General features: G+C 38.8%; 1 protein-coding gene across 1 annotated transcript; it reads right to left on the reverse strand.

Annotated features, from left to right (window-relative positions):
• Window positions 1-4,263: 4,263 nt before the first annotated feature.
• Window positions 4,264-15,298, reverse strand: LOC103708682 (DDB1- and CUL4-associated factor 8-like). Its single transcript, XM_008793729.3, has 5 exons — window positions 14,965-15,298; window positions 7,043-7,294; window positions 6,802-6,945; window positions 5,967-6,710; window positions 4,264-4,613 (listed from the first exon to the last, which is right to left on the reverse strand). Exons 1-5 carry the CDS (start codon window positions 15,079-15,081, stop codon window positions 4,383-4,385), a joined length of 1,488 nt encoding a protein of 495 aa, XP_008791951.1. The 5' UTR covers window positions 15,082-15,298; the 3' UTR covers window positions 4,264-4,382.
• Between the last annotated feature and the right edge of the window lie 1,340 nt (window positions 15,299-16,638).

The raw sequence follows: 16,638 nt of genomic DNA on the forward strand, positions 1-16,638 counted from the left end.
AGTATATCATAGTTGTCTGTCAATAACTCTTGGCTTTCTATCAGATATTCCTTTCCCTTGAGTCATCGTGCATTGTACTTGCAATATTCTACTTCTGGTTGAAAATGAATAAAGATACAAGTAAGAAGAATAATTTGAGAATAGATGGTTTGATTGGAAATGAGCATGACAAGTTGGTGATGGCCCCTTCTAGGAGAAGGAAAAATGAGACATTCACATGATTCAACTGTGTAGATTGTTGGGAAGTAGACCTTTGATGCTTTAGTTAATGTAGTGCTTGTGAAGTGGCTCTTCGTGTTTCTAAGTGATGTCTCCTAAGAGTTCTGTATTTATTTAATGATGGTGTCTTAGGATGTTGTAGTGCATTTATGTAAGGATGTACAAAAGTCATATCATACCTATATAAACCCCTATAATTAATCATCATGTAAGTGGGGAAGTGAAGAAATAGTGTGTTGGGTGTCCCTAAATCACTCCTATTAGAATTTGAGTGTGTGTTCCTTCTCCAAATTTGTTCTTTTTGCTATGTTATTTTGGTCCTACTACAATCCTGGGCATGTAGTCTAGAGTATCTAGTTATATATTAGAGAGTGGTCATACTCTCCAAATGACATAATGATATCAGAACCTCATTAGAAGGCTTGGTGGTAGTTGTGGCCTTGCAAAGAGAAGGGTCAAAAGGTTGGTGGATTGGTTCTTGTTGCCAAGGATGGACTCTCATAGTAGTGGTTTAAACCAGTAGGGAGTAGACAAGCTAAACAGCACCAACTATATGTATCGGATGCTATGCATGGAGAAATTCATACAAGGACAAGTCTTTTAGGGGCATCATTCGGGAGCTGGAAAGATGCTTGTCAAAGATGTTTCGAAAAAGGAATAGTGTTTTGAGAATATTGTGAATTGCAGTGCACTAAGAAATTTGGAAGCATATTGAAAACAAAACTGGGGAGGGGTCCGTGCGGCGCGCATGCGGGCTCCGGAACCAGACAATATTTGGCAGTAGAGCTCCGTATTCTCCTCTTATGTGGCCTCCACGTGGGCACCGGGTGCCTCACGTGTCTTGCGCAGGCAGGGGCGTGACATTTGGTATCAGAGCCGAGGACGGCTCTTGTCCGATGATGGGAAGGGTGTGAGGCTCAATAGTTCCACATCGGAAAGACTCGTTCTAGAGCCTAAGCATATGAGGCGAGTGTTTCCAAATCCTGCGGACGCGTTTTGGATGGAAAACAAAGCCGGAGAGGGGTCTGAGCAGTGCATGTGGCGCGCATGCGGGCCCGAAATCGGACAATATTTAGCAGGGGAGCCTCGTGTTCCCTCCTCATGTGGCCCCCATGTGGGCATTGGGTGCCTCACATGCCCCGCGCAGGTGGGGGCGTGACATTTGGTATCAGAGCCGAGGATGGCTCTTGTCCGATGGTTGGAAGGGTTGTAAGGCCCAATAGTCCCACATCGGAAAGACTTGTTCCAAAGCCTGAGTATATGAGGCGGGTGTTTCCAAATCTTGCAGACGCGTTTTGGGTGGAAAAGCAAAACCGAGGAGGGGTCTAAGCAGTGTGTGCGGCGCGCGTGCGGGCTCCGGAACCGGACAATATCTGGCAGGGAAGCTCCGTGTTCCCCCCTCATGTGGCCCCCACGTGGGCATTGGGTGCCGCACGTGCTCCGCGGAGGTGGGGGCGTGATATTTGGTATTAGAGCCAACGATGGCTCATGTTCGATGGTGGGAAGGATGTGAGGCCCAATAGTCCCACATCGGAAAGACTCGTTCCAGAGCCTAGGCATATGAGTGGGTGTCTTCAAATTCTGTAGACGCGTTTTGGGTGGAAAACAAAACTGAGGAAGGGTCTAAACGGTGCGTGCGGGCTTCGGAACCGGACAATATCTGGCAGGGGAGGTATGTGTTCCTCCCTTATGTGGCCCCCACATAGGCACTGGGTGCCGCACGTGCCCTGCGGAGGCGGAGGTGTGACAGCGAGATGAGTACATGATGGATGACTGTAGGATGGAGGAGGCCCTCACCGTCGCGAATCATCCTTGCGAGAGACCCCATTCAACCTCGGGAAGAAGACATTGATGGTGAGACAAGAACAAAAGGGTGAGAGGATGGGGAGAAGAGAAGAGGGAGTGAGAGAGGGTGGGGAGTAAAAGTGGCTTGGCGAGATGGCAATTGTGAGAGCTTAGAGGGCGGCATGGTGGTGAAAACCATTGGTGAGAGCCTGCATCTTGTGGCGGAGGAAGGGAAGAAGAGAAGGAGACGAAGAGGAAAAAAGAGGGCGCTCTTATAACTCTTCAAAAGGTAGTGGTATGATGTGTTCCTGTTCCCTTAAACAAGCATCTATTGGTCGTTCAAAAAAAATGATCTGCCGATTCCATGACCTATCCATCATTGTATTTATATTAACACGGAGTCTCGTACTTGGAGTAAGAACTAATCCAGACCTAGTCTATAGCCTATATGGATTAGGAGACACTGCAGTATGGGCCTATTAGAGTTAACCATGAGCTTGATTGGTGGTGTTCGTGAATAGATTTGTGGTATTTGTTAATGAATTTGCATAAATTTAAATTTTTAACTTGGTGAGAATACCATGACTTAAATGAGGTATATGTGTGTGTTTAATTCCATGTCAGCTATGCATTGGATAGATCTAAATTACTTATATAGGATCAAAACAATTAAATTATATATTCCGATAAATCTTTTTGAATGTAGTTCTAGATTGTTACACACTTGATGGCGTAGAGTGGCCGATCATTCTTTAAAAACACCCGCTTGTTATAGGGGTCTGCAGCAATGGTTAAGTCGAGGTTGTAGAAGGATTCCTTGATGCCGGGATTAGAGGCGACGTTTGATTGGATCGGGTTGATGGCGCCCTCCGGTGCCGACTCCTTGAGGAGGGGCGGGGATAACCAAGCTACGTCTGTCATTGCCGAGCGCCGTGGATAACCAAGGAACCACAAGATCTTCAGATAAGATGGTTACAATTGGGGATGCATTTCGGATTGGATATTTGTTGCTGAGGATGAGGTCAAAATCCAAGTTCTTAGTACCTTTCAGAGCAAGGTTCCATCAAATTTCATTACCCTGCCTTCAACTCGCTCGCCACCCAACTCCTAATTCTCTGCTGCAAATTTTTTTTTTCTATTGTATTTTCTCTGTATTGTATTCCCTATTTGTTTTGGTTGTACTTATATCGTTTTCTCAATGAAGCTGACGTGTGACCATCTTTAGGTTTTTTTTTTAAAAAAAAATAAACTATATACCTATCATTTTTTAAGCATTGGATTGTCCCCTTGGTCTTGTACAGCATCCATTAGTAACGTGCGTTTTTCGTCTTGGTTGATGATTAGTTAGGAGATTGGAAGAGTTGATTCAATGAACACCTGAGTTCATTGTGTTGGTGCTTTTTGATTCCAGGGGTTCTGTTTGTATTAGGAGGAGACAGGTATGTATGTCTATGTATGAGAAATGATTCATTAATCTTGGAAAAAATTATAGACAAATTAAGATCAAAACTTGAGCCTTGAAACAAGTTCCTTTTTCCTGCAGGGTTATCTCCTCTTTCATTCAATCTAGAAGCCATGAGAATACCCTCATAGCATACAAGTTTTCACCATTGGCATAAAGACATATTTATAGAGCTGGCAAATCCGATGTCATATTGCATAAATATAATCCCTCAAGCCTACAAGACTACCAAATATGAAGTTTTCATATAAAAAATTTATAAATATAAACAGTCGGAATTTAAGGCTATATATAGCAATCTTCACATTGACTCAATTTCCATCGAGCCTTTGTATGGCAACACGTATAACAAAAGTTTAGCAACACGTATAACAAAAGTTTACCATACCGGCCAGTACTGTTTCAACATCTTTACCTCAAAAAAATATTTGATAGAAACTGGTAAAAATTTAGTAATATAATTGGTGTCACATCCCACATATACTATGCAGCGGCATTAACCTGCCCTTCATTTTCTAATTAAATTGTCCAACATAACAAAATAGATAAATGACAACAATAGGAGCTGCTGCCATGGTAAGATATAATTGGCATATGGGAACCCTAACTCTAGATCTAAAACATCCTCCAACAAATAAATGAGAATAGAGATGCATTAAATCAGCAAGCTATATTATCAACTCTAACTAGAATATGAGATTCTATTCGTATGTACCAGATTTTTCAGGTTACATAAACTGTGAATGCGTGCTTTGCTTATTTGGATGCCTACTCCAGAAGTATAGACCCATTTGACAGATGTAAGGATAGAAATAACTATTAAATAAGAAAAGTTTAAATAGTCTCAAAGCAAAAAAGTATAATTTATTCATATGTACAGTTTTCTTAGAGTTTCTGTTCATGGTAAATGCATGATTCAGTTGACTATACAATCCGCTGGATTCCCAGATGAATCTCCATTCTCATCAGAAGAACTATTTCCATCGGTCAAATGCATTATAAGATTCATCAGGTCAGCATTACCAGGCCAGTCTTCACCACGGTGTCCCGAGTTAGATCGTCGCCTCTGCAGTGCCAACACCTGTGTTATCATGTCTTCTGGAAATGAGAACTGGTAAAGTCTGCTCCTTCTCTTATGCCGCTTTAACTGGTAATTTCACAGGAGCCATACCGTCAACGCCATCATCACAAACGTCACCAACAATTCCATCATCATTCATCATCAAGATCATCATCATCATAACAAACAGGACCAACATCATCATCATAATCACCATCAAAATAGAAATCATCATCATCATCACCATCAATGTCATAGCCATCACCATAGTAATAGTCATAGTCATCAAGTGTAGAGCAATCAATTTGAACAGCAATAAGTGCCTTGATCACACACGGAGCAGCAGAGAAATTAGAACTTCCTCTGCTGCCCAATCTATGTAAAGCCTTGAAAACTCAAATCCATTTTTCCAGTAGGGAGGGGAAGAATTTCAGCTAGAAAATCTAGTGTAGGGCTCAAATGATTAAGTTTTATTTCAAGAAAAGTAGGATACGAGATGCACTATACACGGTCACGGATGGCTGGTCAGATGAAGGTGCAAAAAAACAAGTTTACATGTTAATAGACATTGCCAAATTCAGAAACAGCGGTTGCAAAATGAAAATATAACCCCTCCGACATGAGCTACAAGATCTGAAATTTCTACAAACAGAAAAGCACATTTTCTGGATAAAATATGAACAGCACCCAAATAGGTTGATTACAAAGAATTAATTATTCTAAAAACATATTCGGTATTTTGTCATGTATATCCGTTAAAAAGTGCTCATTTGATCATTCACCTCTCAAAAGAGCAAAACATATACCCCTTCAAAAAGTCTAAAATTTGTATACGTGCTGATCTGAAAATATGAAACTTGCATGTGTCCCTCTAAAAGTTTACCCCTCACATGACCTTTCTAAAAATTTGAAACTTGCATAAAAGCCCCTGCAGTTTGCTTAAATCCTCCAAACGATAAGTAACAACATTATCTTCCTCAAGAAGAAAAAAATGAAACAATATGATTACCTTTTTTTTGGTTTACAAGGATTTTTGGGAATAAAACCTTTGAAAAGTACTTGACTATTTTCATGTCCTTGAAAGTATGAAAAGTACAAATGTATTATTGGTTTAAATTTCATATATTCTCCCCAAAATGGCCAAAAGTATTCAAAATTTAAGAATAATTAAGGGAAAACAGCCGATGACCAAGTTAACTTTAACCTAGACAAACTAAGATTAGAATGAAGTGACTGCAACATGATAAGAGTACTTTTACTTTTAGAAGGTGCATATGTGCACTATTGACATTTTGAAGGGTAAATAAGAAACCGTGGACAAAAATCCCAAAAATACCAACATCAAATGAAGATAATTGATACCAATTGTACTCAAAAAGAACTGATAGTGAAATAGCAAAAAGCAACTGAAATGCAAGCAGAGAGCAGCAGAACACATACCTCATCCATGTTTACTGGCAGAGCTGGTTCCAGGGCATTGGGAGTCCAAATCTTAACATCCTTCTCAATGCCACTACTTGCAATCACGGTAGCATATGGATGAGGTTCGATGCAATTCACCACATACTTGTCCCCTTCCATGACACGCAACAATTCCCCATCTCTCTTCCTCCAAATGAAGATTCGGCCACAGTCTGATCCACTAGTGACATACTCACAGTTGGGACCAAAAAAGCTCACACCCTTCACAGTCTCAGAGTTACGGTGTCCCTTGTATACTTGAGGTTCAGACGGATTTGCATCAGCAGGGGATGATGATGAAAATGATTGGGACCCATCTCTGGTTTCAGTGTCCTTGGCAGCAGGTTTTGGTGATTTAGGTACTGGGTTGGGTCCCAAACCTTGATCTTTAGTGAAAAGATAAATCTGCTCATCATTGTATGAGGCCAGCAGCTCACTCTGGTCTGAGAATGCCAAACCTGTTATTCCAACATGTCCATCACCAATAAGATGTGGTGGGCAGAAACAGTTGGTTGGACAATCACAATCAGTTGATCCATCCCATTTGAACTTGCGGATGTCATAAACTCGAGCATATTCATCTGTTCCTGCAATTGCAAAAAAATTGGGGTTCCTTTGATCTATTGCAATAGTGTTTAGTTGAACACTTTGCTGAAACTCCGACCTATCTGGAAAAGATTTGCATGTAAATAGCTTTGTAGCAGATTTTGTTCTCAAATCAAACTGCATAAATGGTGACTTTGTTAGGCTTATGTAAAGGTGACTCATGCTTACAAAGGAACTGGAGAAAATGTAAAGCTTACAAAGAACTCACATGTTGAACTAGGCCATCTTCACCACAGGTATAAAATATGTAAGGGCTTCCGGGCTCAATAGCTAACTTATGAGCCCGACCTTCATGTTGGGCTAGCAATGAAGTCAACACCTTTCCACCTTCACGTATCTCAGCATGTCTCACCTAGTGATATGAAGGAAATATATGCATTCCTTACATGCTCACAATACATAACATCCGAGGTTTAAAGGGAGGGCAAGAGAAAGGGAACGGCACGTACCTCCCCATCTGCAGCACAGGTAACAATGATCCGATCCTCCATGTATGGCATGAATTTTGCTTGAAAAACATTGTTTGAATGGCCTGAGTGGAAGGACAATTTAACAAGACCAGCATCCCAATTCCACAAAATTACCATTCTGTCATCAGAACCAGACACAAGAATATCACCATCTGCATTGAAGCTAACAGTATTCACACAACCTCCATGCTTCTCTAGTTTTTTATGGATTCCAAAGCGCAGAACAAGGTCCTGTGTAAAAAAATATAAGATAAAATTATGTATAGAACACAAGATTCAAGGAAGTATGAAGAATATCCTATGTAGCTCCAACTAAACAAGTTAACAAGGTAGTCATTCAAACAAGGAAAACATGAAATCATGATATGCACCACCTCATCTGTAAAACCAAATCAGAAAAATGACCATCCATAGGAACATTTAGACTCATCAAGGATTTAGAAAAGAAATTTGGGGAAAACTGCATATCATGCAAAATTTTAGGACCCTCAGTGATAAATAAATCAATAAATCCATCCAAGAATATTCCTAAATATGACAAATGCATGAAAAAAGAAAATTAATTGGTTTTTTAGGCCTTTAGAAGTTCTATAAAGACAAATAAACCTGTTCTTTCCCCACACCTGATGTGATGAGGGATGTGTTTGTCTTAGCACCTTCTTAATCAAGGAGAGGTGAAGGGAAGTTGAGGCTCCCAGACTGTCCCTCGGCACAAGAAAATTAATTTGGTTTTTCAATATAGAAAATTGTATAAATTATTTTAGATAATAGGTTAGAGTGTGGAGCTGAATCCTTGAGAAAGGATCCAGGATACATGATACAGCCCCATAGTATTAGCACATGATCCATCCTTCCCCCTACTCCGCCCTCAACCAACACATGCCTGTGCATATTGTACCAAAAGAAAATGAATTCCATATGGTATGCAGTGGTAAACTACTCCTTTATTGACTAGTCAGGAGTTGCATCCTGGCTGCCAATCCAATCGATGATAGAGTACTTAATTGCCAGACTCTAGAATAGGTAGTAAGTGCGCATGTGGATTTGGGTAAGTGGATATTTTAGAAAAATTTGAAGCCTTCAGGAAGCAGGCGAGGGTTCAAGATTCTAGGAGATTCCAAAGTGGGCATGTGACCCTAGTTAAAAGATTTCATCTACAAAGAAAGATTATATAGGAAAATGTGGCCCTAAAAATATCAATGTAATGCAGCAATTTATCCAAGTCTGAACTGCTTGCCCTCATAAATCACTTAGAGGACAAGTGGAGATCCCCGTGTATTTTACAGAGAAGATTCCTTATTTTCAAGCTAGCAAGTGCTAATGAATAAGCATATCTAACAAAGCATAAAATATGTGGTTTTCCTCAATATATCTTTATTATAGCACAAATTTTGACTTTGAGTTTGCCTTTTTCTACTCACTTACTTTCTAATTGAAGTCAATAGAATCAAAAGAGCCACTCTCTTTAGCCTCATTAGAACACATCATAATTACTTATCTTCAAGGAACTTCATAAAGTCAAAGTACTCAAGATTATCTAGCCAATCAATTAACTATTTAAATGAAGATCCAAATGATACTAAAGATCATTTGCATCTTCCATAATCAAAGTCATGCAAAATCATCACTGACATCTCAAACTCCTTCCCCATATAATAGCAGTCATATCCACCCTAAGTACCATATTGCCCTTGGTAGCTACAGCAGGTAGAGGCAGGTCCCTAGGTTGTAATTTGTAAACAGGCCATGACAACTCAAACTTAGACAACCAAAATTATCTGATAACATCCAATTCATCTGCCGCAGCACTTCTACCATGGAGTTAGATACCTTGCTGCCAAGCATGCCTATGTTATTCTCCCTTCTGTCTCTTCCATGTAAAAAGGACTTCTTTTCACAATGCATTAGACTTCCACAACAAAGATAGGATTTTATGAATGCTGAAATATAGGCAAAATGCACTAAATGATGATATGACATGATACATGCAGCTACAATAGAAAATGATTTTTTAATAAAAAAGAAGAAAAAAAATGAAGATGCCAAAGTCAGACCTATGAGGAGGAAAAACAAAAATTATATTAGAACAATCTATGAAACTATGAAGCCTTGACACAAATATCTATGTATGCATGTGTGCAAATTTTGAATATGGATATGTTGATATGAAAACTTTGAAAAAAGTAAGATATAATATAGCTGGGATCAAGAATTGCCAGACTGACCTACCAAACTGACCCAAATCAGGCAGCTCGACTCATATCGAACCGACATCGACCCAAGATGGTTCAGTCTATTTCAATGGTTCGAGAAATAATTGTTTTTCAAAAAAAAAAAAAAAAACTCGTCTCCCTGAGAGCTTTGAGAGACTTCGAGGGCTCTCTGGAGCCGCTCTCTCCACCTCGAGCTCAAAGTAAGCTCTCACCTTTTCTCTCTCTCTCTCACAGTCCCCATCCTTATCAGGATGCCTTAGCCCCTTTCTCTTGCCGGATCCAGATGCCCTCCCGATCCGAACACTGATCGTGAAGCCTTAAGCTTGCTTCGAGCCCTCGCAAAGCTATGCGAACTAGCTGCCAGCCAATACCCCCTCCGATACAAGTTCAACAAACCTTAGCTAGGATACATCAATGAATATATATAAGTGTATATGTGTGTGTGTATGTATTTTATACATAAATATATGTATACATGCATGTATGAATGGATGTACCTGGGTGCGTGTATACAAAAGCATTTATGAAGCATAGTAAATTATTGAAATTATGTAGTCCATGCTTTAGTCAATATCAACTCTTTTAGTTATCATTCAAATCCACACACCCTAATCCATACTTCATATTTTAATATTAAAGACAGACTACAAAACTGACATTAGAAGGTTAACATTAATAAAAGAACCCAAACACCCTTCCCCACATGCTTGGAGGTACCGAAGAAGTATCTCCGAATGTATAAGGGAAATATCCAGAGTTTTTTTAAAATTTTAAAAAATAAGATACTCTACAGGCAAATATTGGTATTTGATATGTATATGATGCAGATATGGTATGTGATTAGGTATCTAGATTCCTATGTTGAACATCAGGACAACAATTAGAAACCCTAAGGTCACAATTGCAGAAGGCTAATTCAAATATTTGTTTAAAAAGAAAAAAAGAAAGTGCAATCTGAACTAAAATTGAACATTAAACGTTTGATATATGCAATAACTGCCTTAGAATTAACTTGATCCGATACCAAATATAACAAAGCCTAGTTATAGGATGGCTGAGGAACAATTGGTCAAAAACAATAGGATCCTACACATTCAGGATTCAGAAAGTGCCCAGTAGAATAAAAGCAACAAAGCAAAGATTAACATATCAGTCTTTCCACCCTAGATTTCTGTCTCACCAACAAAAATAAAACAGGAGGAAAAATCAAGAGCAACACTAGACCTAAATCATGACTAATCACGAAAATAAAGACTGATGTCTATGCCAAACAATTTACACTAAGAATCATGAGCAAATCATATAGTCAACATGGACTAATTATTCTATAGACAAGAATGGTGGCAACATATGTTAGGGACGAAGAGATGGAGGAGAGAGAAACAAATAGGAAGGATTTAAACAAAGATGCAAACTGAGGAACTCAACAAGCTGATCAGTGGCCATTTTACTAAGCTTCTTCTCTTGTTGTGCATTATGAGATGAATGATCACAAATGTAATCTCAAAAATACAATTAGCACAAGCTGATTTTCCCCCAATAACAGCAGTTTTAAACAAACCAAACTATATAAGGAAATTCTAGCAAATAATTTCAGCATCTAGCTATCTATTTCAGTTTATAAACTACCCAGCTTATACATGAATTGGCTGATGAATCTGCAAGAACAGCAAAGGAACATGTTTTATTCAGTTAAATTCCCATCATTTTCCTTAGAGATATCCTATATAGCAGATGGAAGACTACTTTAAAGGTAAAGGAAGGATCATGTATCACTTCAAAATCAAATTACAGAAAACTGAGCTTCTAGCTAAGTTTCTAATGTAAATCTGTAGTTTGATGTCACCACTTAAACTGAATCTATGGCTTCTGGCGATCAGCATTAAAGAGTTTCATTAGTCTTTTGCATATATCTCTCCATCCTCGTACGCTAAAGGTAAAGGTAAAGGAAGGATCATGTATCACTTCAAAATCAAATAGCAGACGGAAGACTTCTTTAAAGGTAAAGGAAGGATCATGTATCCTTAAAGATAGCCTATATAGCAGACGGAAGACTACTTTAAAGGTAAAGGAAGGATCATGTATCACTTCAAAATCAAATTACAGAAAACTGAGCTTCTAGCTAAGTTTCTAATGTAAATTTGTAGTTTGATGTCACCACTTAAACTGAATCTATGGCTTCTGGCGATCAGCATTAAAGAGTTTAATTAGTCTTTTGCATATGTCTCTCCATCCTCGTACGTTAACCCTTCTAATACGACTCCACATTCCTTATCCTGATACTAACATCAATTTCAAGATAAAAGTTTCCATAATTTCAGAAAGTGACATAGTTCCTAAAATAAGAGTTGTAGTCCTACTCAAAACACTATAAAAATGAAATAAAAAGAGAATAATACAAGAGAAATGCAAATATAAGCTTCTGAGCCTCTTCACGCAAGTTTACAAAAGGAATCCTCCTTGAAGTGGCCAAGTGAGAGAAAAGAGGGTGGTTTTGGTTGTTCTATCTATTCCACATTTTGGTTGTTCTATCTATCCACCCCCTTGTCATTTCATCTCTTATAATTGCCGCTTGCAAAAGGAATCACATAAAGCATCAACCCATTTTCATGATATCTAACCTAAAATCGATGAGCTTTGTTTCATCTCGTTGATTGCCACCTGCAAAAGGAATTATATGAAGCATCAAGCCATTCTCATAATATCTAACCTCAAATAAAGGCCCCCAATTCCCGACAATAGAAGTTTCATAAAACATAGGAGACTTTGAAGTAATCGGTCGTTATTGCAGACCCTTCCATAACTTACAGCATAGCAAAGATCTAGACTGCTCCAAACATAATCTAAACACTTGTAAAGGTACCAAAATGGCCACCATACCATATTCTATTCACCATGTTCTGGTAAATGTAAAACACAATCCTTGATGAAAATGAGAGAACAAAAGAGAAAAGCTAAAACTTCAACCTTCCCTCATTACATGAGAAGGTAGAAGAATAGCAAGATAGAAGAGGGAAGAGAAACAAAGAGAAACGGGGGGAGGGGAGGGGGGAGAGAGAGAATGAGGGACCAAGCCTTCTTTTATGGAGGACAAAAATAAAATGTTCTCTTCAATTACAAAGTGGATAACAAGAGGGAAATGAGAGAAAGATAGAGTGGTAACAAGATGACGGGGATATGTTCAAGGTATGAGGCATTAAGCATCATTTAAAACAGCATTTAAAACTTAAATCATCCCTTCCTCTAATCATTGCAGACTTTCCTAATATCTATTTATTTATTTTGAAGCATATACTGGACACCCCTTAGATGTCATGTTATTGTCATATAACCACTGAAGTGAAGGGATGTTTTCATCCTCAACATTGTAAGTTTAGAATCATCTCCTAATAAATATTTCTAACATACAAATGATAAAAAAAAAAAAAAGAAAGAAAGAAAGAAAAGAAACTAATTATAATGTCTATATCACAAGCATAAACTATGCAACTGTAAAGAACCTGCTGGTCGAATGCTTATCCAGATGCTAAAATAAGCTGCCAACGTACGTTTGCTAACTTTCCTAGTATTTTTAAAAGGCACAAAGAAATTAGAGAATTTAAAAAGCGTTCACTTTTAAGAAACAAAAAATTAATTGGTATTTTCAAGATTTTGTTAGTTTAATCGGGGAAGACTAAATGAAAGAGAAGAATTGGTATGTAACAGATGTCACAAGTAGTCAAGTTGCAGACAAAGATTTGAAGAGCAATTATATACATGATATTATTATGAACATTGTGAAATTGTATTCAAAAATAAACTATTTAACATGACTATTGTTGCCAAAGGGGTAATGTTTAGCACTCAAATAAGGTCATTATATCTTCGATGACAAATCATGTTGTTTCTAAGGATGGTGGATGAATCTTTTATAAACTATGTTTTCCAACTAATCCTACCACTCCCTTGTCAGCGAAACCCTCAAAAATTTTACGATAGATTGCAAAGAGTTCCACACAAGGACACTGGGTGGGACAAAAACCTGATGATTAAGGTAGGGGCTAAGGTGCAGTAGACTAGGCTTCAGGATCACAAGGGCGTTTGCCACTATGTAATGTGAGTTTCAAGGATGATGGGCTTTCCAGTTTAGCCTGCTTTCTAATTAGATATGCATGGGTTTTGATCGTTACAAAATGAAACAACAGTGGAGAATAAAGAGAGGAAGGAATGAGGAGGAAAGAGAGCAAACATGAATAAGGACAACATGGAGGGATGTTGCTTGTAGTTGGCTTTTTTCCCCTTATTCTCTTTCCCCTTAAGCAAATAATCCAATATCATTTGGGCCTTAGCCAAAGTCGTCTCCAGCTCTACAAGTCAGTATGTCTATAATCTACATATAAAGAAGACAAGGAAACAAAACAAACAAAATACAATACAATACATGCTCTACCAACGTCCAAAAAATTAAAACAAAGAAAAAACCTAGCCAGCTGTTCCTCCCAAAATTACTCCAACAGATTCCTTAAACACCCATAACATCCCCTTGAGGACTAATTTGCTGAAACAATAACACCAAATCATCCATTTGATGAACTCCCAGTCTTCAAAAATAGCTCAATTATGTACATGCAATAACATCCTTCCTTGCAAGTTTTGCACTATTTTTTTTTTCTTCTTCTAAAGTGTCCTCAAATAGTTTTGCAAAAGTTGATCGCCCCACATAGATTCTCCTTCAAGGATTTCCATGCCAAACTAACTAGCAATCTAGAAAGGAACCAAATCAAGCAAACAGACAGAGAAAAGTAGTTTACAAGGTGGCTTTGAAAATTAATCACTTGCAATTTTATGACGGAAATGAGGAATACTTCAGAAGAGCATGACACAAACTTCATGTAGTTCAGTTATATTTGAGTATTCTGATGGAATATCTATACTGCAGAGATATGTAATAGTTTTCTTGTGGTTGAATTCAATCTTTTAAAAGACTGTAAGTGGCAGATTGATGGCCAAGGAACCACTTAGCGCCTAGGTGCTAGGCAGTCACCTAGAGGTCAAGACAGCCCAAACATTAAAGAGAAGCCTAAAAAAGAAATTATAAACAAATGAAAAATAATTTTCTCCATATTCAAAAATAATTAAGGTAAGCACCTAGTCTTGATGTCCATACAGCCAAGATAGCCTCTCCATCTATAATATTCATTAAATTAAGTACATGTTGAATTTATCCATTCACACATATGCTCCTTTTTTTTTCCTTGCTACCTAAATGTCCTAGGGTTATCCAAGAGCTACAACTATATCAGCAGCAAAAAACTATTTCCTCAAATACTTCTAACCAATTTCCAGTAATTCCTCAAAGAAGCAACGATTGCCAACTTTAGTGAAAACAGAAATCTTGAATTGATTCTCATTGCAATACAAAATTGAAATTTTCACTTCAATTCCACCATAACAAAATCGCTCAATCGTATAAATCTTCTTAATTAGCAGTAAAACGATCAATTAGTGTTTTTTGAAAAAAAAAAAGATCACATAATTCTCCGTGTACAAAATCTTTTTTCCTATCACTTCCAGATTCAGTGTGCTGTATATTCAGATCATGCTGAAAATCACTCGCTTTCCAAGCTGCAAAATAGCCCCCAAATAAGACTCGAATATTTTCAGGGGAAAAAGGGGGAAAGAGGAAAGAATGACAATTTTAGATCAAACCTCGGCAGCCGCGATGCGACGGGCGAAGGATCTCGGGGAGACATCGCCCACCTCTCGGTCCCAGAGCTGGACGATCCCGCGGCCGAAGCCCCGGCCTCTCTTGCAAGCCCTTCTCATCACCTCTCTCTTCTTCTCTCACTCCCACCCGATGTTCGACGAAAAGTCAGAGAGAGAGGCGAAACCGGCTCGCGCCGGAGATCGAATCGACGGGAGGATCGGATCGGATCGGATCGATCGCCCGAGGCCTCGGCAGCGGTGGGGCGATGAGAAAGAGATGGCTCTCTGGCCATAAAAAGAAGATGCCTCTCACTCTCTCTCTACTCTACTACGTGTAGAACGCGCTCCTGCACTCGGATTCGGGTTGTATCTTTCTCGCGACCGAATGATCGTTTTATTTTCACGATATCGCCCGTCGGATCTCTCTCCGCACAAATCTCAAAGTACTCTGGACCTGCCCGCTAATCCGATGCTCGGATCTCGAAGCAACTATTGCGCGATCAACGGTGGATGCGCGCAAAGTAAGGTGAATCATTCCTTCGCGCAAAAGATACAACCCTGTCCCCATGGACTCGTGGCGCTTCGTGGTTGTTTGCGTGCGAGGGATGGACGGCTGGATGGTGCATGTGCGATCGGATACAAGCAACACTTCAGTGGGGTCTAACTGGTGTGATCAATCAGGGGGCTGTGCCTCCACTTGTTAATGACTTTGCTATAAAAAAAATCTATAAATGACAAGTGTGATACAACATTGAGAAAAAACCAAATGATAGATAGTTGATATTTCGCCCTGAGCTTTATTCATTGATAAATTCTCCAAAGAAAGGCAAGTTGTACCTAACATATAGAATGCCTAACATATAGAATGCATAGAGTTTAGGGGGAAAAAAGGGCAAGAGTATATTTTTTTTTTCAAAGTCAAAAAAAAAGTATAGTTGTATAAAAAAATGATTATCTTGCTAATTGAGATATTAGGATATGTGAATTACTAATTTTTCATTTATTCTTGTATATTTCTTATGTTTTAGCTTTTTTAAAAAATAAATGGATATTTTTATCATAAAGTGTGCAAATATATAAAGAAAAATAAAGGGTCTCAACTAATCTCTGTGGGTGTTCTCAGCCTGTTTTTAGATTTTGGTTTTCGTATCTTCCTCCTAAATTACTTATTTCTAGGAGATTGATGAGGCAATGTAACTTTCCAAAAAAATAATAATTACTCAAGTTGCTTCTTTTTTCTTACCACCCCCCCCCCCCCCCCCCCCCCCACCCACAATAAAAAAAGAGAGAGAAAGAGAAATGCGACATGAATTGAGCAAGAGTGGACCTCACGAGCACAAATAGAGGTTTTGTATCTTTGTTTGAAGGATCAATAAAAAAAAAAGAAAAAGAAACCTACTTTCACCACCGTTTCCATATTTTTCTAAATTTACTTGAGATTTAGGGCTGAGCAATTTGAGGAAATTACTTTCTTCTCTCCGATTGGATCACTTTATAATATGCAGATTGTTGCTGGTGGTCCAAACCGAGAACGATTGACACAGCGGTGTGAACGGGGTTCCGTCTGAGTTGTCTTGGTTGGTGTGGGTTACGCTCCACCTTCCACCGGGAAACCTGCAAGCAAGCCTCGCACCACCACTGGGGTAGTGGGGCCCTCCGACGATCAAGTCAGAGGAG

The sequence above is a fragment of the Phoenix dactylifera genome, chromosome 2 (assembly GCF_009389715.1).
Source record: "Phoenix dactylifera cultivar Barhee BC4 chromosome 2, palm_55x_up_171113_PBpolish2nd_filt_p, whole genome shotgun sequence".
Lineage (NCBI taxonomy): Eukaryota > Viridiplantae > Streptophyta > Magnoliopsida > Arecales > Arecaceae > Phoenix > Phoenix dactylifera.